The following is a 25348-nucleotide window of genomic DNA, read 5'->3' as shown; positions in this document are numbered from 1 at the left end:
CCTACACCATATTGGTATATGAGGATTTCTTGGGATTGTGTGACACCGATAAGTGTTGAAGAGTTAAATCCTGCTTCCTTGCGAGTGAACTTTGCCACAAAATGGATGAAGTCAGTTAATTTGGAGGCCTGAACCTGATGTACAACATCTTACTAGTTTTGGAGTCTGTATTCCTTTCCAAAACTATCATTTTCAGAAAAACTCTGTTTGTATTTGCTCCTAGGGGCTGTGTCCTTAAAGGGAAAGTGGTGTTTACTACAAACGATGATTCTCCCTATGACATAGCAGTGGTAGAACTAGAAGAAAGCTTACTGTGTTTTGCAAAACCTGTTTTAGCTACCAAGTTTGGTGCAGGTAACTATTCTTCTATTTACTGTCCTGCTTGTAGCTTCACTGGTCATAGATTGGATGTCCGACTGGTAACTCAAACTCCAAGGGCCTGAATCCTCAGCTGGAGAAGTGAAAGCTCAAAGAGCTGTCTGGTTATGCTTACCTTTAGAACAGGGGTTTGCGTGACCAGGACTTGCAGTTGCACCCAAGGCCAAGTCTTGTACTACAGTACTAAGGGAAGTGCTGCACTTGACACCTTCATTCAATGATAGGAAGAGGTGGTGCTTGCCATCTTGCAGAGTAAGATATTTAACAAATGTCCCTTCTTATTTGGCTGGTCAAGTGACAGATCAAAAGACTGGGGTTATGTTTTAAAGTTAGTGGCCTGGCTAGCATTCCCTCCAAGGAAAACACTTTCCGGTGTCCAAACCTGTGAGTGCTATCACTAAGCATACTGTGCTGCATCCGCACATGCAGTCATTATGTTACTGGGTTCAAGCCCTGTAAAGTGCAAAGCAGAGGAAGAGAACACAGATGTGACATACTTGATCTTCACTAAAGATTTGTTAAGATACCATATCAAATGTTTGCATCCACTTTTAGCTTGGATATGTATGCTGTCACGTGACCTGAAAGCTGGCTGAAGGACAGTAAACAATAGAAGTTGTGGGGAGCACATTCTTATAGTTTAGTGTAGGGATCAGTTTTACATCTGCAGGGCAGTGAAAACTTTCGTGTCTTGTCCACAGCATGGTGATGTGCTGTATACTACTGAAAGCAATCGATAGTATAATGTTAACGCAGCAATCTGGAATAAACTGTGAAAACAAACATGAACAGAAGAATAATAAAATGGGATCTAGGACAGTTACAAAACTGGACAGAAAATAAGAACTACAGATGTCCCTACTGTGGCTGGTAGGGGAGTTTTTCAAAGGTACAGATGGCAGTTAAGCACCTAATTGCCATTTGTGCTCTTGGAAAATTTTCACCAGTGACTCTTCAAGTATGGCTGACACCTCATTAGACAACAGACATTCTACTTCCAGATCATATTCTGCATTCCCTTTTTCCTGACTTCTTCCATTACATGTAACGCTTGTCTAAGAGCTCATCCACTCCTGCTGCTTATTTACTACATGACTTCACCCTTTTATTTACCTCCCCTCCCCTGAACCACCTGATTCTTGCTGCTGTTTGTCTCCTCCATGCAGGAGAAGAAGTGAGTGTTGTTGGCTTTGGTGTGTTCGGACAGAGCTGCGGCCCATCAGTGACATCAGGAATCTTGTCAGCTGTGATCACGGTGGATGAGAAGCCAGTGATGCTTCAGACAACCTGTGCGATTCATGGTGGCTCAAGTGGGGGGGCCCTTTTCTCTACAAACAGCGGAAAGCTCCTTGGTAAATAATATGCTTCATCTCAGTTCATCTCCCTTCCCCTCACCCCACCCCAAATGAAGGGAATGGCCAGTCATGTAATGAATCATCATGGCTGGCTGCTGTTAGGTGCTTTCTCTGTTCCCCTGACCTCCCCGTTCAGGAGAGAGCTTTTTTCTTTTACAAAGATTATACACATTGTTAAATGGCCACCATCACAGAAAAGGTAGGATGAGGGGATGATACTCGAAGCTTCTGTAATGCTTTCCATTTTAGGACTTCAGAATATGTCACAAAAATTAACCCTCACAGTGCATATCTAGTGTGAGATTATTTCCTTCTTTCCAACGGGAGGACTGAGATACAGATTGTCATGCAAGTCACACAGACACTCACCAGAGGTAGGAATAGAATCTGGGGCTCCTGATTCCCAGTCTTGTTTTACCCACTAGATGAATACTTTGTCACTTGAACTTGATACTCCCCTTTCATTGTGACTAGCTGAAACCTTTTTTATCAAGGGCCTAAGCAAGTTAATACACTCCGTTGAAAACATAGTTGAAATCCTGGCTCTGGTAACCAGGAAAAAGATTTTTGGGGGTCTCCTGTTATCTCTTTGTGCATATCTCAAATTATACAGTTCAATACACTTAGTAGCCTTTAATGAAAGAGCTTGCATAGGACATTTTCACTGCATTTTCAGAGTAGGTGGGGGCAGGGGACTGTCCAAGGCTGGAATAGCTACTGAAGTTCCAAGCCAGGACTGGGGAACGCTAGTAGAGTTGTGCTGGAAGAACTGCATGTATCCAGCCTGCACTAAGCTGGACTACATAACCATTCCTCTCATCCGCCACGTCCCGAGGTTGCAATCTAGCAAAGCACGTGCTTAACTATAAGCATTTGAATACTTCTGTTGCATAGGACTACTTACATCAAGTACTGAAGTGCCTTGCTGGAATGGGGCCTAAAATTGCCAGTCAGTCTCCCCACAAAGGGGGGGGGGGGAATCAGGTTTTTTTTATATATATCAAGTTTAATCAGTGTAGAGTCCTTCAGAAAGGGTCTTGCAGGGCTGTCTGAAGTGCTGACGGCATGTTCTGTGCAATGAGAAGGAGCTAGGAGATCCTTCCCTGTATACTGTTATAACCACACAACTCAATAGCAAATTGTTACTGCTGTGGGATACCTGATTCTTTAGTGTGACTATTTTATCAGTAGCAAGTGTGTATTAGGTCAAGGGCATGGTTCAGTACTTGTATCCTTTTTGTGTTAGCAATTCCCTTTTGGAAGCTAGAAAACATAACACTATTTTCCCTCAGTTATGTCCTCTTCGGAATGGCAAGCTTCTTATGAGAACACTACACTCAGACTTATAAGAACTGGGCTCTGTCCCCAGTTCTGCTGTTGATTAATATGTGTAGCATTTATGCTAAGTTAAAATACCTGTCCACCTTTGCAAAGTTCTCTCAGATGGTGCAGATGTAAATAGCTATTTAAATGCTAAGCATTATTATTTATCCCTCTTTGTATTTTGGAGTTTGAAATCTTACTCTGGCCTTTCTTTCTTTGCACTGTTGGCCCAGATTTGGGGAATAAGGTTGTCTGTGCTTGATACAAAGTAGCAAAGGACATGTTCTGTTTCTGTCTAGGTCCTGCAATCTATCCATTGTATGGAGGCATGTTTTTAGTGCTTAACTTCTTAAGCTACCAGAGAGTTCACAAACTCTCTCCTTTTTATTCTTCCCCACATACAGGGATTGTTGCTAGCAACACAAAGGACAACAGCATTGGGGCTACATACCCTCACCTGAACTACAGTGTTCCCATCACAGTTCTACAGCCAGCAGTCTTGGAGTACAGCCGTACTGGAGACCTGCATGGTTTCCAGGAGCTGAACAGGGCCAATGACAGAAGCAGACTTGTGTGGCGGCTCCAAAGAAAGACCACAGAGGTACCACACAGCAAGCTATGAGGCTGGCCATCTCAGAGAAGAAAGGTAGAGCTCTCCTGTGAGCAGGATGTTTTAGGGGGAAGGGGACTTCACACAATTCAATGTTGTATAATCTGTAGCTATGTTGAATTTGCCATAAATTGTCCACGGTCTACCTGAAGGTGTGGTGTGTCTGGGGCTGACCAGCTGTCCTGAAATCAATGATGTTAACATTGGTTCTGGCTGAACTGAGTGAAAGCAAAAGATGATGAGCAGCTGTTGTACTGGGCAGAGCCAATCAGAGTAGAACTATAGAAATGAACTGTAATGATTCCATGGGTCCCTGACCAGGCTGCAGACTCTGCATTAGGTGAGATCCCTGGATGATGGCATGTTCCTCTCTATCATTCCTGGAAGTGCTGTCCCCAGGAGTGCAATTCCCTTCAGCTGCAGACACTGACTAGCTATTCTTCATTATTTGGAGGTACTGAGGAGGCAAGAATAGTGATTGCCTGGCCATACATCTTAGTGAAAGGGTGGTGTGACTTTCTGGAAGTACTTAGTGTCAGCAGGAGGGAAGTGAATCGCTCAGGATGCTGATGGTGCAAGGAACATAACCAGGAGTCAAGGGTTGGTTTTTTTTTGTTTGTTTTTTGTTTCCCCCCCCACACCCACACCCACATAACAAAATAGAAGCTGTGGGATTGTATTGTGTGAGACGTCTAAAGTCCTATCTGGGTGTAGCACTAACACAGATGGGAATAATCCTACAGTGGCAGAGGATCATCTGATGAGACTCTTCCATCTTTAATGTCTCCTTCAGGATAGGAGATGAAAGCATAGCTGTTGGTGAGAGAATTTGTAGTTCAGAGCCCCTGGGTGTATTAGAGGCCCATAGGTGTCCTACGGATTAGCTAATCCTACACCATCTCTTATTGTTCAGCTCCTTCAGTGTTTTGGCAGTGAGTTATTTGGGGGGTAGAGATGTTTTCTCTTGTCTATTCAAGTATGGTTTTAACTGCAGACTATGGAGTACTGGAAGGGAAATCAAAAGACTATTGCCCTGAAGAAAAGGCAAACATCAGGTCTAAATGTGAATGCATTTACCTTACACATTTTTACCATCTTCCTTTTCTCTTTTGCTACTTAAAATAAACTGTTGGTAAAGATTATGTTTGGACAAGAATTTTCAGTCTCTGGAAGTGTTCATGCCATTACTTCCTATTACTGAAACTGACATTACAAGTATTGTTGTTGTACCCCAAGGTGGACCAAAGCTACAAACTTTGGGAGTTTCTGCATCTGGGGCTTTGAATCTGGTTGGGCCAGCTACTGGCAAAAGACTCCTCCAGATACAGCACTGATTCTTCCCTGTGGAAGCATGCAGAAGGAGAGTGCATATTATAGAACACAGCTTTACTAATAGGGAGGGACTTCATGATATTTGATCAAGTTTGCCCTATTATGTAATACACAAAAAAGCCTGAACTAAACATGTCTCCAAACACATTTGGAAACTTGTAGTGCTAAACTCCAGTTCGGAGGCTCATTTCTGCTATCCAAGCTTTTATTTCTAAGAAGAGCTAAATAATCTTACCCAGCGATTAAATGCCTCCTATGTCCACTGGGTGCCACTCATACTCCAGCACCTGCAGTGGGGACAAGATTTAGCAGTTTATCCTGATGCCAGTACTATTCATATATCTTTTGTTTGTTGGGGAAGGGTGCCCCTACTCGCATTAGAAATCCTGCTTGGGGTTGCACTGATACAACTGTCTGATTTGTGCATGACAGCAGGACCCTATTTCCTGATTAAATACAAAAGAATGTGAACTTGGCCACTAGTGATCTATTAGAAACTGAGCAAATTAATCAAATATGATGACTTAGAGGAGAGAGCCTCCGGCTGGCCTGATGAAGTGAAGCAGCAAAGTGTGCTCTTATGACCAACCCTCTATTCCAGGGGTTGGCAACCTTTCAGGAGTGGTGTGCCGAGTCTTCATTTATTCACTAATTTAAGGTTTCGTGTGCCCGTAATACATTTTAACCTTTTTAGAAGGTCTCTTTCTGTAAGTCTATAATATATAACTAAACTATTGTTGTATGTAAAGTAAATAAGGTTTCAAAATGTTGAAGCTTCATTTAAAATTAAATTAAAATGCAGAGCCTCCTGGACTGGTGACCAGGACCCAGGCAGTGTGACTGCCACTGAAAAAAAGCTTGCGTGGCACCTTTGGCACCCGTGCCATAGGTTGACTACCCCTGCTCTATTCAAAGGCACTGGAATAAAACTATTGAAGACTTTGAGACTGGAAATGGGCCTGATGTTCTTAATTTGGATCTGGTTACAAAGTTTGACTGTTTGGATCCAGGGTTTATGCTTCTAATTAAAGCAGTGTGCACACTCATGGGAGGGAGGGAATACGTTGAAGTGTCTGATATAAAGACTGGAAAGTCTGCACTGCAGAACCATTGTCTCTTGTCATTGCTGTGTCTGAAGTATATTAGCAGAGTTCAGTTATTTGGCTTATGATTGCGGCAAAACCTTTTCCAGTTGAGGGTTGTTGCTGTCATTGGATAGTATCTCTGACCTCATCTGATTTCTCTCCCCTTTCCCTCCCACTAGGCAGGTAGCAGGTTGTTGTTTGCAGACAGCTGCTTGTTAACTTATGAAATAAAGCTGGGTCATGCCAGCTGTTCCTACTGACTTCACGTACTACACCGTGGTGCGCGCTTTGCAGTTGATTATGTCTATGCAACTCTAACTTTGGTAGCACAGGTTGGCCTAAGGAAGTAATGAGGCAGCAGGAAGCTGTATATTCTTGTTGTAGGATCCTTCCTCTCCTCTCCCAGATTGTGTACGGTAGATCATCTGCCTGAAAGAAAAGGCACAGCTTCCTGTGATATCACTCATTGCTGACACTCCACTCCACTCCAATCTGAATTATCTGCTTGTGGGGATGTAGACAAGTGGGTGTAAAAGCAATACCGAATCTATTGCTGTGATGCAGCTGGAGTAAATTGGCTGCTTTTGTGGCTAGGTCCTATGGCAAGTTTGTGTGCAGCCCATTTATCTCTCAGCCTCCTGGAGTCACCTTGAGAAATATCCAGTTGGGGCTTCATAGCGCTTAAGAAATGAAGACCTTAGTGTACAGCTGCTTTTTTTTTTTTTGGCAGTTCATAAATGATCTAGTTTTTGTCACTTGAGCAATAAATATCTCTGACTTGAGCTCATTCTTCCTCTGTCATGCAGAAGAGGAATGAGTTTGTTTAAACAACAAATGTTCCTGGAGGAAAAGGGAATGTTCCAGGGCAGCATGGATGGCCTAGCCCTAGGCAGTCCTTTAAATCTCTCACAAGCAGAGAAGGGTAGATGCTCTCCAACCACAATGCTGGAGAGAGCTTTGCATTCCGCAAAATAAAATTTGGACATTACTTGCAATGTTCTTTTGATTTAAAGAGCATTAACTTGCATTCGTTCAGCAATCTCTGGTTGTAAAGTGGTTCTTGCCTGGGACAGTTATCATACGGTTTCTGTAACCCGTATGCCTGACTTAATTGCTTGGACAAATCAGGTAGTTAATAGAATCATAGGACTGGAAAGGACATCAAGAGGTCTTCTAGTTCAGTCCCCTACATCCAAGGCAGGATTAAGACAATCCCTGACACATGTTTGTCTAACCTGCTCTTAAAAATCTCCAATGATGGAGATTCCGCAACCTCCCTGGCTAATTTATTCCAGTGCTTAACTATCCCGACAGCTAGGAAGTTTTTCCTAATGTCCAGCATAAACTGCCCCTGCTGCAATTTAAGCCCACTGCTTCTTGTGCTATCCTCAGGTTTAGAGAACAATTTTTGTCCCTCCCTTGTAACAACCCTTTTATTTACTTTGAAAACTTATGTCCTCCCTCCGTTTTCTCTTCTCCAGACTAAACAAACCCAATTTTTTCAGTATTCCCTCATGGGTTTTCTAGACCTTTAATCCTTTTTGTTGCTGTCCTCTGGACTTTCTCCCATTTGTCCACCTCTTTCCTGAAATGTGGTGCCCAGAATTGGAGGCAATACTCCAGCTGAGGCCTAATCAGCGCAAAGTAGAGTGGCAGAATTACTTCTTGTGTCTTGCTTACAGCACTCCTGATAATACATCCCAGAATGTTTGCGCTTTTTTTTTTGCGCAACAGTGTTACTGTTCACACATTTAGCTTGTGCTCCACTATGACCCCCAGATCTTTCTGCAGTACTCCTTCCTAGGCAGTCATTTCCCATTTTGTATATTTGCAACTGATTGATTGTTCCTTCTTAAGTGGATTATTTTGCATTTGTCCTTCTTGAATTTCATCATCTGTTCTTCAGACCATTTCTCCAGTTTGTCCTGATCATTTTGAATTTTAATCCTATCCTCCCCTCACAGTTTGGTATCGTCCACAAACTTTATAAGTGTGCTCTCTATGCCATTATCTAAATCATTGATGAAGATATTGAATAGAGCTGGACCTAGAACTGATCCCTGCGGAACCCCACTCAATATGCCCTTTCAGCTTGACTGTGAACCACTGATGATTACTTTCAACCTTTTATGCACCCACCTTATAGTAGCTCTATCTAGGTTGTATTTCCCTAGTTTGTTTATGAGAAGGACATGTGAGACAGTATCAAAAGCCTTACATTTGAATGTACTATTACCTTGATTTTAGTATCTAGTCATTAGTGTTAATTGTGGGCCACTGCATGCCTCAAGCGAGTGGGGACTGGGTTCCTATTGCTTCTCTGTACTGGATTTAATTTGTATTCCTTGAGCCTATGGGAGCAGAGGCCTGGAATGGCAGATGCTTGGTTTTGGATTGATCAACTCCGGCACTTCTGGGTTCCAGAGGAGTTCTGCCCAGTCCCCTTCAGGCGGAAGAATTGGTGGGGAGGGAGGGGGCTCCGGGAGGCTATTTGAGTGTGTGTGGTTTTTAGGGGGTGGGGGAGAGGGAGGGAGAATGTTGGGCCTTGGCTATTACTGAGAAAAACAGAACTAGACAGTGGAAGACTCATATCCTTGAAATCCAAAAAAATTTGTAAAGTGTTTTTTTTTCCCCCCTCAGAAGCTGTAAAATAAAATTCCTTTCTAATCACTTTCTTATATTTACCAAGCAATCTTTAAACCTTCTGTTCTTCACCCTGGTTCCCTCTGCTACCCAAAATCTTAAACTAAATACAGCTTCTCTTGCTTATTTCAATAGTGCAAAGCTTTTCCTTAGTACTGCACAATTCCTAAAATTTATAGTTAGGCACTGAGTTGTTTCCAATCACAATGCAGTTTTAAGGTCTTGTAGTTTGTTGCTTGTGTTCCTCTCTACAAGAGATACTCTCTTTAAAAAGGAAGACTTCTCTAGCCCCATCTCTCCCTTCCCTAAGAAGGAAAGGTAATTGGTTTTTGCATGCTTATGGGTATGCATATATAGTCACCAATACCATTTGCTGCCTTTAATTCAGAGAAGGGAAATCTAAATAGAAGCCCAAATTATTTTTTTTAAACTAGGTTTCCTTTCAATAAGTGGAGGTGTATCCCTTTCAGCATGATTTGTTACTGTCTCTTTTAATCCTAGAAACTAACACTATCACTGTCCTGTTCCTGTAGACTTGACCTCTTTTTTTTTTTCTCATACCTTTTGAATTTGTACTTTCCAGTGTCCATCTTTATGCAGGTACAGGAGCTCTGGATTTTGTGAATCATTCCAGATCCCCTGCTATTCACTTCCAACAACACTCCCTCTCCAGGCTGAAAAGAGGTCCACATATCCTATCACTTCCAAGTACATTTGGCACTGTCCTTTCCCCCTTTGGGGTGATTGGACTTAAGACCCTAAGTCCAACAACCCAAGAGTCTCTGTCTCTCTGGTCAGCCCCCCCCCAGTCAAAAAAAGTATATGCAGAGACCCCCCCCCCTGGGTGGGGGGGGGGGGGGGGGGGCACAGGCGGCGTTACCACACATGGGCCAGGGCCGACTGCTCCCGGAGTTCTGTCTGCTGCAGCTTTCAGCACACTGCCTCCACCACACCAGCCTCCAGCCAACCTGTGAACCGCATCAGCCGTCCCCCGAAACCCACCCACACTGTCACTGTTCCCGGGCTGCGCCAGCAACAGGCAGCAGACTGCCCGCCTGCTGTGCTGCTGATCGATCTTCAGGCCCCTACTCAGTGTCTCAGCTCTCAGCTTAGCTCTTTTAGCTTAGTGATTTCAGCAGGTTTTTTCAGCAGCCAACCCCAGTGTCACCTTGGCTTGCCATCGATGAATTCAGATCAGCCCAGAGAGACTAAAGGATTCAAATTAAAATTGCTCTTCTCTTTTAACAGGAGAGAGGAGAGGAGAGAGGAGGCCCTCAAAGGGGCCCCAGGCCCATACCATCACATACACACAGGTACACACACCCTCTCCCAGCCTCTCACCCCTGTTGTTTTTTGCTAGCCTTGCCTATTTACCTTAGGTTAGTCTCATTGAGTCATCATAGACAGCACTTTTTCTCCTTCCTGCCCCCAAGTGAAAATAACCATCCCATGCTGCTGTCAGATCCACACACTGAGGTGCAGGGAGGAACAGCTGGGTTGGGGCACTGTAGTGTTTCAAGCTTTCTGGTTCACATAGCTCTGTTCATGCTGTTTCTTCTGGCTCTAACGCACAAGCTGTGTCCCTAGCATTCTCAGTCACTTGCTGGCTGGAGCCGAAGATGGTACCTAAATGGCTGGGCAAAAGCAGCCCTGACCGAGAGCTCTGGAAAACACCTCTCCCAGCATTCACCTGTGTCTGCCCCCTTTGTACAATCTTTGATTGCCAGTGGGATGCTACGTGTGTGGCAGTGGCTATAGAGTCCATAAACGTGTATCTGCACCAGGTGCAGGAGAACTTTTTGTTTAGCTGAACTATGGTGAAGGCTTATCCTCTGTAGGGCAGATGGGACAGCCCTGACCTTCTCCCATGTTAGCTTTGCACCAGTCTCTGCCTGCACAGCACCTACATGTGATTTACACAAGTGTTACTAAGAGGAATAAGGTCTATATGCTAAGGAGCAGTCCTGACATTAGTCACTAGAGGGCAGCACATTACCCACCTGCAGGGATGACATGACTGGATTGCATCAATTTTACTGCAGCTTGGCTGGCACCAAGTGGTTGCAAAGCAGCTGTGGTGTAAGGAATCTCCCTGGCAGGTGCAGAGTTAGGGTACGTCCAGACTACCTGCCGGATAGTGATCGATCTATCGGAGATCAATAAATCGATCTCCGATAGATCAAACGCACTCCCGTCGACACCGGAACTCCACCAGGGCGAGTGGCGGAAGCGGAGTCGATGGGGGAGCCGTGGCCGTCGATCCCACGCTGTGAGGATGGGGGGGGGGGGAGTCAAAATAAGATGCATCGACTTCAGCGATGCTATTCCCATAGCTGAAGTTGCGTATCTTACATCGACACCCACCCCACCCCCAGTGTAGACCAGGCCCTAGAATCACTGGTGAATGACAGCCCTTGGACTACTCTAACCTTCAGTAGGTGCCAAAAAAACCCACCCCCTTGCTAGGCTGAGGTTTGGTGCAGGATGAAATGCGCACACCACCTCTCCTCTCAGATGCATACACATGTCACACATCACACTGTCCGTATGCAGAGTTTTGAATGACAGGGTCTGAGCACTGCCTCTTGAAAGTGAATTGGCAAGTTGGTGGCCAAGCATCTGATCATCAAGTCCTGGCTGGGAGCACAGGACTTACGTGGGTACAGAGACAGGGAGACCGACAAGTTCCTGCAGAATCCTGGATGAACTTAATGAAAGTTATACCCTGTTGAATTAGGTTTAATACCTTTTGGAGGGCCATTGTATTCAGCATGAACTTGTGTATATGTTGTTGTGGAATTGTATGTCTTCTCCAGAAGGAGGGGAATGCTACTGTACTTTCTCGGTTACCAGCCCTTTGAAGCCACCCCTTGGAGAGGCTCACATAGACTATAATATATATATATATTCTTCTTATGGTATTTTTCACTCCATGAATCTGATGAAGTGGGTTTTAGCCTATGAAAGCTTATGCCTAAATAAATTTGTTAGTCTCTAAGGTGCCACATGGTCTCTTAATTAATTTTGCTGATACAGACTAACGTGGCCACCACTCTGAAACCTGTCCCATAGACTAGTTCATACTGGATTTCCCAGGGACCATCAGACAAAGAAAGGATTTTTTTTAAACTGCCTGAGGGCCTTCTTCCTGCTCCAGCAAACAGACAGGATCAGTGGGCCACAGCGGGCTCCAATCCTTTGGGAAGGGTTGGCAGGACTGGGCCTATTGAAGCCCCGTAAGACTGGTTGCTTGTTCTGAGCTGAAGCTGTGATGAACTTGTAACTACACCTGTACCCTGATATAACGCAGTCCTCGGGAGCCAAAAAATCTCACTGTTTATAGGTGAGACCACATTATATCGGTGTAGGGAGAGGAACCACTCCCTGCCCCAGCTCACCTCTGCTCTGCCTCCACCTCCTCCCCTGAGTGCGTCACCGCCGCTCCACTTCTCTCCCTCCCCCCTTCCAGGCTTGCTGTGCCAAACAGCTGATTGGCTCAGCAAGCCTGGGAGGGAGGAGAAGCAGAGCTGCGTGGGAGGAGGCGGCGTGGGGGTGAGCTGGGCCAGGGAGGCCCCGGGGGGCACTGCAGCAAGTAATGGGCGGGCACAGAGGAACCGCTTGCGGTAACACTAATTCAGATAGAACGTGGTAAAGCAGCCCCGTCCCCCGGAGCACTGCTTTACTGCACTATATCCGAATTTGCGTTATATCGGACCGCATTTATATCGGGGTAGAGGTGTACAAGGAATCCCCTTGGGTGATGATTTGAGGGAGTGTTTCTGCCAGAATCCAGGTAGGGTTTGGGGTGAACTCTCAAGCTTATTAGCATGCATGTAGGTTCTCCTATTGTCTTTAGTGTTTTTTCTCTGTAGTGCTTTTACTTTAAAAATATAGTAGGCTTGCATGGAAAGTGCCGCGTGGTATCTTGTAACTGTACCTGTTCATCGTCTCTGAAGAGAAAGCAAGCAGGTGTGCTTGGGCAGCCTGTCTCTGCTGGGAATAACATAGTGAAGGCAGGGAACTGCACAGCCTGGAAATACCCCGGTGAGAAGGGAGTGGCTGTGAAGGTGGAAGCCTGAGTGGTGCTCTTGCTGGCCCATTGAGGGGAACAAAGGTGCAGCTGCCCTCAACTGTAGTAGCCCTATTTTTCCCAAGGAGCTTAGTGCAGGAGTTCCTCTATTGGATCAGTCTCGGTGCGGTCCTTCAGAGCAGCGAGGGCAAGGGCTACAAGAAAGGATCAACAGCTGTCAGCCTACAGGAGAAGCTGCGTGATGGCTTTGCCAGCGTGCAGGTGGCTGGATGCTGCACTGGTAACAGAATTGTAACTAAAGCCACTCCAATAAGTGAGAGAGATGAGTTAAACAGTAGTGTTGCCTTTTTCTGGTCCTTGTATGCTCTCCTGGCTGTGCTCTGATCAAGGTACTATAGTATCACATACCCTTCCCCTTGAGACATTATAATTTTGCTCTGCCAGCCTCCTGGGTCCAGACACCTCCCTACTCTTGTGCAGCGTGAGAGGCTAGCTCTGAGCAGGCAACTACACCCATTCTTGCCCTGGTAGTCTCTAGTTTGGAGGGTGGGGCTAGATATAGCCATCCCTCCAAAGAGACATCTTTCAAATAGGGATCTAATTCATGGGTGTGGAATTTGATGTACTTTCAGCCCAGACTTGTAGGTGCTGTAACTGACACACCAGAGCTGCTCTCCTGACAGCCGGGTAATTTTTTTGTAGCACAGAGAACAGGCTCATGGATACTCCCATATGTCCTTCTCTGCAATGTTTTCAGATCTATTTGAAGCTGTGTATATCATAGTTGTAACTAAATGACACTAATAGTGCCATATACTGTGTATGCCAAAGCCATCCCCTCTCCAAGTCAGGCCAATAGTGCTTTGCTTATGCAAGATTCTTCTGCTCTCTCACGTGCCCCTATGTTAATAGTAGCCCTTCCCAGCCCTTCATAAAAGGCTTTTCAGCTGTAGATGCCAGTGTTGTGTAAAGCCCTGTTCTAACAGACTCGCATATAAAGGGATGAGGGGGCTTGCCCGAGTTCTCACAGCAAGGCCAGGGCAGGGCCAGAACTCAGGTCTCCTGTGCTCTGTCTACCATAGTGCTTCCTTGTAGATAAAAAGGGTGTGGGATTGGTCTTGAGCCTGGTCAGATGCCCTCTGCTGCTCCAGTTGTGCCCTCAAGTGAGCTGGTATACTACTGAGAGAGAGAAAAGGCAATTTTTTACAAACCCACATTAGCTTCCTCCTTGCATTTTCGGCAACAAAAGAGATGCAAACAGTTCATTAGTTCCTCTCCGTAGGGGCTGACTCTGTCAGGACCAAAGGAAGTTGCACTGTGGCAGACCTGCCATGAACTCTGCTGAGGGAGAAACACTTAGTTAACTATTTCTAATTCAACACAACACAGGTTTGGGAAATTGCCGTAATTACAGAAGAAGCTATCCCTGCTGCCAGGTAGCATTTCCTCTGTTAATTCATTATTTTGCATGTCCTTGTTCTCCAAAAATGATGAATAGCTTCTCTCCTGGCAAAGAACCATCGGCACTTCATGCAGAACTTTGAACACCGTTTTCTTTGGAGACAATGACATCATTCTCTTTTCGTCTCTTTCCTTAGTTTTTAATTGCTAAGAATATTTGCATGAAAATGGGCTCTTTGTTTCTTGAATCCATCTGCTCCTGCTGTTTATTCCCCACCTGAAACCAGAATCTGTTCTTTATTGCATCACAAGTGATTTCCCCTACAGTCATTAGTGAAGCCAGGAGGAGGACTAGAATAACTTCAGGAACAGATTAAGTATCAGAGCCACTGAATTTATTAATAAGCATGTGCCACTTATATAAACATAAGTCTGCACAAACATAGATTTGCTTGTTCACTTTTGGTCACATTAGTGCATACGGAAGTGCACAAACACACACTTGTATCATATACATACTCCCATAAACACACTTTGGTGCACACAAAACTGGTTATTTATTACTCAGAGTGTTCTAGTTGGAAATGGCTCTTTACAGACACACAGGTAGCTGTGGTCCTTGTTCTGAAATACAATTGTGGGGGCAGATGTGAACAAACACATAAAATGGAGCAGTTACAATCCTAATTGACCATGAGCCAAATGGGTTTTAAGGAGCTACTGGAAGTATGAGAAGTTGGAGCTGTGGCTCAGAGGAACTGTGGAAGTAAAGGCATAATGCTGGAGTGGAAGGAAGCACCCAGGAGAGGAGGGCATAGGGTGTATGAGCAGGTGAAGACAAGGACTGATAAGAAGGCAGGTAGGAGCTTTAAACCTGATGCAATAAAGCCTTTCTCTCCATTGCCTTGCATTGTGTGTGATTGTTTTCACCTGTGCAAAGTGGGCATAAAATATACAGTCAGCCTGGTAGCGTTCCCACTCTGGTGAAGGGTGGGACTGCATATGGGGTGAGGTAGTGGAGAATCAAGGCAGTAAATATGAGTCTGAAGAGGAGAGGACATTAGTGAAGGAGGCAAAGAGAAGCAGCTGATTTTAGCTGTCATTTTGGGTAGACTGGAGAGCAGAGAGGCAATGAGGCCACGCACCAACCATCTCCACCCATAGAGATGCTCCCATGTTTCTGTTCAGAGAGCAGCATAAGAGCACACAGTGCATCACAAATTCCTGGATGAACAAGGTTCCTGTGCTTATTTACTCTAGGCCCAGAGCCATTAAAGGTACGTAGGTGTCTAAACCCCCATACTTAGGCACCTCACTCTGAGTTTTGGCTCCTGCAATCTGCAAAACTCCTGCTGAACCTTGTAGGTATTTAAACTCAGTTGGCACTTAAATTTTCAGGTAAAAGTTCCCTGGTACCTATGTTCCGGCCCTGGGCATGCACATTGCTGCCTGCTGCTTGATGCTTCTCTCCTGCATAAGCCGCAGAACAATTCACAAGTTGGAAGAAGATAGACATTCTGCCATGTGCATGCAGCGTCTGATGTGGTACGAGTACTCAGAGGCCACCTACCAGATCAGTCCCATTCAAGCTCCAACCTGAGGAGGTGCTGGTATTCAGCACTTTGATCTAACCATTACACTAAGAGTCATACTCATCTGGGATGTGGGAGACCCAGGTTAAATTCCCACCTCTCAGAAGAGTGCTCGAATAGCTGAGCAAATGGGCTATTTTGATGTGAGGTTCTCCACTGATGAAGCTGCTCCACTGTGAGTCAATAGTGAGAGTGTGATTGGAGCAAGGGGACTGGAGGCAGGGTCTCCTGCATGGGTGCTCTAACTACTGGACTACAGTCATTCTCCCTTTGTCTCTGGCTCAGTGACTCTTCCACTGTGGTGAAATATTTAAATAGTCATTGGGCCAGAGAGAGAGAGAGAGAGACTGTGAGAATGACTCTATACCCAGCGGCCCTCTGGGGAGGTGGGAGACCCTGGGTCCAGTCCCCCTGTTCCAAACATTTTCACTGCTCAGGGTTGCAATACCTAAGTCCCAGCATCCATGGAGCTCAGCTGGAACTACAGGCACTGAGCACTCCTGAAAATGGCCCTAGTCTAAATTGGATGTTTGTGCTACACAAAATAGTGGTGCAGGTGAAGGAACAACTAGTAGGCGCACTGGAAAGGCTTACAAAAGCAGTGGTTTCTAGGGAGAGGTTGGAAGAGGGGAGCTTGTGCTGTTCTCTGCTAGGAGTTTGGGAATAAAGAGGTTTATCCTTATATCACAGTCCCTGCATAGCAGCACAGTGTATCTTGGCATCACATTTGGGAATCTTATTTTCTCTTTTTAAAGAAACAGTCAAGATGTTCAAGGCCTAAGTTTGGCTTTCACTTAGCCATGAGCCACCAGTCCATTGGAGAGTCTTCTCTTAAAATCAGATGAGCATTTTTGTTTCTAAAAGTTAGAAGTCGTAGGGCTTGTCTATATCGGGACATAATCCAGAATAGTTATTCGGAAATGGCTATTCCTTACAAGGTCCCCATGTAGCCACTCGTAGTCTGCAGTGAGTGCCTTTGCAGGGGTTTGCTTAAGCCACTTCAAAGTTTGAAGATTAAACCATATAATCTCTCCACAGTGCCCCTTTAAATAAATGGGTAGTAATAATAATGCAAGTTTATAGTAGTTAGCATGTCTGCACCACTTTTCATTTCCAGCATTTTACATGACACTTCCTCAAACAGTATTATCCCCCTTTTTGAACTGATTGAGCCCTGGAGATGGCATAAGGTTAGGTGACTAGGCCATGATCACCCAGTAACTTGGTTATGAGTTTAGTAGTGTGAATCTGACATTCTTTATACTGTTTTGTGAGGTTGGGAGCATGAGAGTAAATATCCAGCATTTGAATATATAAAGGTCCAACTCAGACTAATAAGTGAGAGCTACCCATGTAAGCAAAGTATAGAGAGCATCAATTACTGTTGCTGCTGCCTAAGGGCAGAGCTAGAAGGACTGATTAGTTCACTTCAGGAATGGGAAGCTCGGCTTAGTATTTGACCACTGCATTGAAATAAGAATGAGTTGCCAGGGAAACAAGAGCTGAACCTACCACTCTGCGCAATCTGCAGTGACTGCATGAACTCAGGCCGTGCCACTCAGAAAAATGAACAGTAGCATGCTCTATGGGTCTATGCACAGTGTTAAGTTTGCGCTGCATTTCCACAGAGCTGTCTTCTGCCGTTCCAGCCTGTCAGAGCCAGTTTCCTGCTCCTCTCACCCCAAGGATCTGACACAGACGTTCCCTCGTTACTATAAAATCCTGTATCCCTCCTCCTTGCACCTTCCCTGATTTATGTACTTGATGGGATTCGCTGTGCTGCCAACTTTACTTTGTGTTTCTCTTTCTTATTTTCATGAGTCGTATTGCAGATGTCATAGCCTCGTGCAGCAGGAGATGGAATTAGATTCAGAGCAGAGAGAGACTGGCAATAGCCTGTGCTTGTCAGGGCACTGTTTTAATTTTGAGTTCGTTTTCTGCTCGGCTATAATTTTATTTGTATTTGAATGGCCTCCTGTGACAAGCATCTAACCATCCTACAGCAAAATCCCTCATGAAATCAAAGGCTGATAGCATCAGCTCAGGTAGGTGTTGTGCAAGCTCATACTGCATAGGAATTGCTAGACTGGCTCAGACCTAAGGTCCACATAGGCCAGTATCCTGTTTCTAATGGCAGCTAGTACCAGATGTTGCAGAGGGCAGAGTAAGAAACCCCACAATAGGCAGATGTGGACAGGAGAGTCTCATCCTAACATCTAATATTGTCTTCGGCCCTGAAGCATGAGGTTTTTATATTGCTTCCAAAACTCTTTTGTTAGCATGAGTCTAACTGGACGTTCTTGTTATCCATGTACACATCCACTTCCTTGTTTGACTTTTGCTAAATGCTTAGTCTCAATGTCACAGTCTAATTACATGCAGGTGGAAAAAAATTTCCTTTTATAAGTTTTGAATTTTCAGCCGTTTCAATTTCACTGATTGGCCCCCTCCCCCTTGTTCTTGTTTTGAGCCTTTTCCCCCATCTGTGGCAATGCATTTCTGGCATGACCTGCAATGCCCTGCTTCTGCTATTCCTGCTTGGATCTTGTCTTGTGATTTTATGAAGGGTAGAAATGAAGAGTGGGATGCAAATCAAAACTGGATTTTTCAACTGGTGCCCAAACGTAGGCTTTTCTCCTGGGTCTCCAGTGCTAAAACGCTAATGCATGAAGTATCCAATCCTCCACCATATAGGTCAATGGGACTTGTGCCATTGATTTAAATGGGCATGGGAGCAGGCCCTAAATCAGTGAATTTTAATGTTACTACCCAGTGGCAACAGCTCTGATGGAAAATGCACACGTCTGATCCCAAATCACCACCCATCTGCTCAAGACAAATGCCTCAGTGCCGGGGACTGCCAGCCCAGCTGACAATATTGGATTTTTTTTTTTGTGTTGTGTTTTCAGTAGCTGTAGGAAACTAGCCAGAAAAGTTCCAGTAAATCAGCTGCTAAGTCAGTAACGGGGACTGGGCAATAGGACCTGAATCTCAGCTGTTACTGAGAAGAGCTATGTCTAGCTTCTCTGGCTTTCTCTTGGCTGGTTTGGCACGAGGCTGTCTAGCAGCACCAGAGGACTTGGCTTCATGTCAGCTGGATAGACACAGTAGAATCTGACAGGCTGTCAGTGCTCCAGGGACAGAGAAGCTGTTACTAGCTGACTTTCCTATCTTGCTGCTGGTTTTCTATTTTCTAGGGAGCATATTTACTAGTCTGTATGCAGCTGCAAGCTGGCAGGACATGGCCGCACTCTCACTAGCACATCATGCACCGATTACCAGAAGCCTGGCTGGTCTCATGTGGCATCATGCAGGTGCTGGCAGTACAACACCACACTGTATTAGTGTAGCTAATTATACTGTACTTTTTAGGAGAGTTTGCCCTATGGGTGCAAAACCACAGTATATTTTGGTAGCTAGAGATCCTTTTGGCATTGGAATAGCCTGAGAAAGAAGAATTGTTCCTCTTAGGTGAGTGCCGCAATGCTTTCTGAGTGTGAGATTTCTGAAAAAATAGGAAGGGTGGAGAGGTGGGATTTGTTGTCTTTATTTCATGCTGGCTGATGACTGCTGCCATAGGTAGGGTTGCATCTTGCTAAGCCAGGTGCATTTGTTTAGCTGCACTTTAAAGGGAATTTCCCCAAATAAGCTTCAATGTGTCTGTGTAAAAAAGCCCTGACTTGCCTTTCCGACACTTACGGGGAGCAAGGCTGGGAGAGGATGAACAAGCTCTTCCACTCAGAACCAGCAACACCTTTACTACACATGGTTGCAGATAGGGGAAAGAAGAGGTACTCACTTATTTAAAGACATTTACAGGAATATGCCCCATACTCAACATGGAGTGAAGCCTGATTGCTCAAAATGGGAGGCATTTGCATTACTTGGGCACAGGAGAATTGCTCTACCAGATCAGAGCAGTAGTCCATCTAGCCACATGTCCAATTTTTGACGATGGCCAGTACCCCATGCTTCAGAGGAAGGTGGAATTCCCCATAGTGGAATAACCTGCTGTCACATTCTGGAGTGCAGTCCAGATCAGTGAAGAGTTCTGTCATCTCTTCCCCGTAACTCTGAAATGTCTTAAAAGCTTTGCTACAGTAGCTCTCTACCTGGGATGCTCACAATTAGCAACAAGCATGCAGTCTGTCTATATCTTGAGCAGCCCTGGGCCAACGCTTTGAATGTTGAAGCCTGCCTGCAATACCACTCATCTCCACCAGCCTTGGCTAACAACTGGTAAGGTGACTCCAAATTGGGGTAAGATGCTGATGAGAAAGAGCCCTAATGTAGCCATTTTTTAACCTGAACGGTCCTTCCCCTTCTTTTTTGCAGCTCTACAGGATTGGCCCTAATTTTGTAGCATCTGCTTTCAGGACTTTGCACTCTGGCCAACACCTTTCTGGCTGAGAGGCATTGTCCCAACTCTTGCAAGAGCCGTCTGGCAACAGGCGCAACTTAAGACACTTCCCTTCCCTCCCCTCCCCTGGAGCTCAGCACGCTACCTCTAGAGCAGATGGATAACTTGAGTCGCCCCTGCTGCATGTCAGCTGCCATTTCGAATTCACGCTCCAGCCTGAGTCTTTTAAAACAGAGATGACAGCACAGGGGAGGGGGGGGAAGAGAGTGTTTATAAATTTTTATTTATTTTTTTAAAAATAACGTATTTAATTTCTTGGTGTGTGTACTTGTTTCCTTAGGTTAAGTACTAGGCAGAGACAGACAATGTGAAACAGCTTTCCCTGGCGGCATTGTGACGCAGGACAGGAGTGTAACAGCTGGGGAAAGGGGGCCCTAAGAATTGAAATGCTTGGAGCGCTAGTGCCCATCAAATGCACACATACATTCGAACACTTGGTTTGGATTAACATCTAAAATTACTGAGAGATACAATTTCAGCACTTAAATATACAAACTGAAATCCAAGCACTTGAACACGATTCTTAACTCTAAGTTCAAAGTTATTGCACATAAGACATTTTAATATATTTCAGGCTACACGCTGTTGCTCCTCTCTGAACTTTGTTAGTCAGTTTCTTTCATTAAGCATATAATTAAAAAACAAAATGAACATGTTTTGAACACCTTCAAAATACTTATCTATTAGTGGTTTTAATATACATAGCTCTCGATCGCCAGTGAGCTAAACGCCAGTTTGGAGGAGAAGAGCGAAAGAGATGGATAAAAGGTTTAAAGCCATGGCGCTACATTTTGTAGAGACAGGGCAGTTCCATAGTAAAAGAGAAGTGTATGGGAAAGATCCACAGGAAGCTTGAATGTGAAAACACAGAGAATGATCAGCCACACTTGAAAAGCCTACAGCTGAGCCAGTGCCCTCTACCTTAGGATTCCATGTGCCCACTTTGCATCGTCCCAGATCCCACCTCTCATTCTATTCACCTTGACCAGAAGGCTAAGACTCCTTTCCATGTCCAGCTATCCCATTTCTACTTTTCCGGGGGGAGAGTGTGTGCTGCTGTGCAATGCAAGGCCCTTCCTCTTCTGCTCAGAGTCTGAGCCTGGTTCTTCCAGTGCCCTCCTAGCTCCTGCCATCTCTGGGGCTGAGAACCAGGACCAGGCATGGAAGCTAGGTCTTCCTCACAGCAGTGAAGAGCACTAGCCACAGGGTCAGAAGGCCAGTCATGGATATTGTAATGGCTTAGTTCAGTCTTAAGGAAAAAAAAAACATTAACAAGTGTAGCTAGACATTTCCTCTCCTAACTCCCCTCCTGCCAATGACACATTGTGCTAGCACAACTGCTTACTATGTGGGCAGGCGTGATGGTCAAGCTGCTTGCTAAATGATAGCGCAGCTGATTCCTATGGGAATGGTGGTGGTGTCAATTAAGCAAGAATGCCAACACACAGGTGGTTGTATTTACAACCAGAAAAAATTACAGCAGGGAGGGTATTCCTGTTGTTAATACCTTGTGTACACATTAGCAGGGAGGTAGAGCTCTGGAAAGCAAAGGGCTACAAATGATTTGTGTGTTTGTTCCTTTGTTTATATTTTGGAGGCGCTGACCTCTGCAGCAATATAGGCCTCGTTAGCGGAGGCAAACACCTCCAGTGGAGCTTTTCACTGCTGAACTGAATCCTAGCACAACCACTGCAGCCTTGAGCCTGGTTGAGACTAAAGGACGCCAGTGCCTCAATAACTAGTCCAAAACTCAGAGGCAAGCCCCACCATCTCAGGGGAAGGAGGGGCTCTACATGGCTAGAGCGCATCAGGATTAGAAAATTGCTTCTTTGATTCAAAAACATATTTACAGGTTATTAAACATGCACAACTGGAAGCAAATCCAGTACCAGAGACAAGTAGGCATGAAGCAAACAAAAGAGACTGGAACAGCCCCAAAAGGCAATGACAACAGGTGGGATGTAAAAGTGAGCTTTTCGGAATGAAAGGTCAAGTGTGTGTTATGGCTTGTGAGGTGATGCTGATGGGGAAAAAAATCCAATACAAAACACAAACTCAGAAAAACAGAACATTTCAAGTAGCGCATTGACTGAGAAGGTCATCCCCTTTGGGAGTGGCACATTCAACTACAGTGTCCCCTCGTCGGTCATGGTCAATTATTCTTTCCTCAGAAGATCAGGAGAAATAGCTGAATAAAGGGGGATAAGCTGTCTGTGTGTATTTATTAGAGAGAGATTGGGCGGAAAGGAATGTAAAGCGTTCCACACAGCAAGGTGCATTTATTATCACAGCTGGCTACATAACAGTGTTCTCTAATATGGGATCATTGCAAGCATGTTACTTGGGTTTACTGGGATTTTAGATTTAAAAAAAAAAAATTTAAGAATATGCAGTAGCAAATTGAGCTTCTGGTTCAGCCTTTTAGACTTAATGTCACATAAGATCTGGAATACCCAACGTAAGCCAAGCTGGCTGCCGCTGTTTTACCACACACCCACATCCACACACTCTCTCTCGCTGCACTGGGGCATGTTTACATGCACAGGCTTTCAAGGCACACACCCATATGCTCACAGGGCCACACATACAATATCAGCGTCTGATTGCTGGGGGCCAGTCCATCAAACTGAAATTAACATATCTTGGGTCCAATCCAGCTTCCAGTTAAGTCCCTGGCAAAATTTACAATGATGTCATGGGAATAGGATTACGCCCCTTATTTTTATTTTTTTTATTTTTTATTTTCATGTGTGTGTGCGTGCACGCTCACTGTAAGTATCTCCATCAAAAAAAGCCAACCAACCTTCTTAAGGCAAGAGCAGACACCCAGTTTGCGATCATGGAGGCTGCACTGAAAATAGGGGGTGGGTGGCTGGTCTGCAAATGGGGAGATGGCTTTTCTTTCACTGAAGGAATATCATTTTCAGGTCTGTCTTCATCTTCAGTTGCACTGTGTCCCCATACTCCTCACCAAGTTGCTTCCTATGCCCCATTAACCTACTCTTCCTGCCTTTAAATACATGTCCTTAGGGAACTGGTTCTTCTGTATTAAAACCTAAAACATTGGCTTTTCCAGCTCATCAGAGCTTCTCAATTGTCCAGTGACTAACAGAATATTCAAAAGTGACCAAAAATACCTCAGCCCAACCCCGTAATGGGCACACAAACTGAATAGAAAGAAACTAGTTGCTTTCCAGAGAGAGCAATGACAAAAAACACTGGTACGTGCATTGTTCACATTCAATAAGTGCATTGTCTCCTGGAGCGGAAGGAAAGTGTTCTACATCTTACAAAGAAACTGACCTTTCAGACTTTGTTTCCCTTTTCTGGCAGGGTGAAGGTGGCCGAATACTCCCACGAACAGGGAAAGATGCGAACTGGAGTGATGTTGCCACTAGTCCTTCATCTCATCTTCTGCAACATGGAGGCTTTCTAGTACTGATCATGGAAATTGTGGCTGGAATTACACCATGGTTTCAAGAAGCTGAATGGGCAGCCTTATAGCTAGTTTTACTGGTCTGAGCAGCTCCCAGCTTTGCAAAGTGTAGAACACTGGAAGGAGTTTTCTGAAGCCCACAACACATCTCGCTTACACACACACAAAATTCTAATCAATACTTTGGACAAGACAAAGCTGCAGTCTATGTGATCACCCATTGTCATTGAACCCTCCTCTTCCCCTCCCCCGCCAATCCCTAATAAATGGACCTGACACCACCAATATATTTCACCTGGCCCCATTAATGGGTATCATTTAGCAACAGCTTTTGGGCACTACCAATCTGAGTCAGGTTCCAGCCAAGCTTTCGGGTTTTCAAAGGACAGCATGTGCTTATCTGATCCTGTTAGGTCATGGTTTGTCCCGCCTGTACCAGCTGCAAGGTACGCTTTCTCCAAGACCATCAATTGCTCTTAGCCAAGATGGTCAGGGACACCCCCCCAAGCTCGGAGTATCCCTAAACCTCTGACTGCCAGAAGCTGGCACTGGACATCAGGGGATGGATGGGAAGGAAGTGGGTACAGAACAGGTTTTCTTGGGCTCTTATTGTAATGAGCCTGTCAATGCAGTTTGTTTTTTCCATCATGCAAGGTCAATAAGGTTATTAAAATCATTGATCAAAACTTTGCTCCATGATTTAAATGGTCTGCAAGTCTAAGTGTCTGATCCCCTTTTCGGTGCCACTAGAAGATGCAGAATTAATTCATGACCAATCTGTTTGGCAAAAAGCTTCAATACCCCTTTTGGTTTTAAGGTAGCTGAGCAAGTCACAGGTGCCTAACAGTCATTGACCTACCACTAGAGCACTGCTTCAACAGCAAGATGCAATATCCTTACAGGTTAATTTTCCCCAAGAATCAGGAATCTCAAACAGGCCCAAGGACAATTCCGTCTCACCCACACTGGGTACAGTCCTGCATTTGGACTGTGGCAGTACAATTCTTCACCTAAACTTTAGGCGAGTGAAGGACTGCACACTAGAACAGCCTGTCATTCAAACCATGGCAGTGCCTGTGCTACAGTGCGGACTGGGAAATGCTCCTGTGATTTTCCAAGGTATTTGCAGTGTGCAACTGCTAAAGTCAGTGGTGAGCTAGCTCAGCAGCCAGATTTTTATAACAAGGTATTAATTACTGGTGGGTTTTTTTACTCTGGTTAACATGGCTGTGAATATGGGTATGGGTATGTGTGAGCATGTGCACACTAGGGGGTGTGTGCCCATGGGCTCAAATATTTATCAGTACAGACCTAAAAGTGGAACAAAAAACCCCAGCTGAACCAACACTGCAGACTGCTTTTTACTTTTGCTTTGCTACAGTGGTGCTTTCAGCTGTATTGGGAGAACGCAGGGTGTCCCTGGGGCATTGTAAATAGCACCCCAAGCATCCACACACATACATGCGCACACACACTTTTTCTGCTATAGTAAGTTACATTCAACTGTGTTTCCTGATCATCTCATTAAGCTGCTCATCTCCTTCGAGTTTGCCTGCTGTCACGCCTTGCTGCCAGCATCCCGACCAAACTGTGCTCTTCTCCGCTTCTACCATATGTAGCCTCCGTCGTCTGCCTCTCCCTCCTCTTCTTCAGCCTCTTCTCCAGCTTCCTCAGTCTCTTTCTCTTCCTCATCCTCCCATCCAACGCCACTCCCAAAATCCCCCGAGAACCCAACTATGTCAT

General features: G+C 45.0%; 2 protein-coding genes across 7 annotated transcripts in view; one reads left to right on the top strand and one right to left on the bottom strand.

The window, feature by feature from the left end:
- TYSND1 (trypsin like peroxisomal matrix peptidase 1) overlaps nucleotides 1-23631 on the top strand; it is a 27138-nt gene extending 3507 nt beyond the window's left edge. For 2 of the 5 annotated variants that reach the window (XM_039547495.1, XM_039547491.1), the window contains 3 exons: nucleotides 224-354; nucleotides 1545-1730; nucleotides 3461-4808. In XM_039547495.1, coding sequence (XP_039403429.1) covers nucleotides 224-354; nucleotides 1545-1730; nucleotides 3461-3678 — 535 coding nt within the window. In that variant the 3' untranslated portion in view covers nucleotides 3679-4808. Of the gene's footprint in view, nucleotides 1-223; nucleotides 355-1544; nucleotides 1731-3460; nucleotides 4809-9326; nucleotides 9347-23479 lie in introns of those variants that run through there. The other 3 variants (XM_039547492.1, XM_039547493.1, XM_039547494.1) reach the window with 3 other exon arrangements.
- The window catches only part of SPOCK2 (SPARC (osteonectin), cwcv and kazal like domains proteoglycan 2), a 50872-nt gene continuing 47947 nt past the window's right edge, over nucleotides 22424-25348 (bottom strand). For both annotated transcript variants that reach the window (XM_039547502.1, XM_039547503.1), the window contains one exon: nucleotides 22424-25348. In XM_039547502.1, the coding sequence (XP_039403436.1) occupies nucleotides 25212-25348 (137 nt within the window). In that variant the 3' untranslated portion in view covers nucleotides 22424-25211.

Source organism: Mauremys reevesii, linkage group 7, assembly GCF_016161935.1.
Source record: "Mauremys reevesii isolate NIE-2019 linkage group 7, ASM1616193v1, whole genome shotgun sequence".
Classification (NCBI taxonomy): Eukaryota; Metazoa; Chordata; order Testudines; family Geoemydidae; genus Mauremys; species Mauremys reevesii.
Note: the sequence above shows the minus strand (reverse complement) of the source record. Positions and strands in the feature narration are given on the sequence as shown.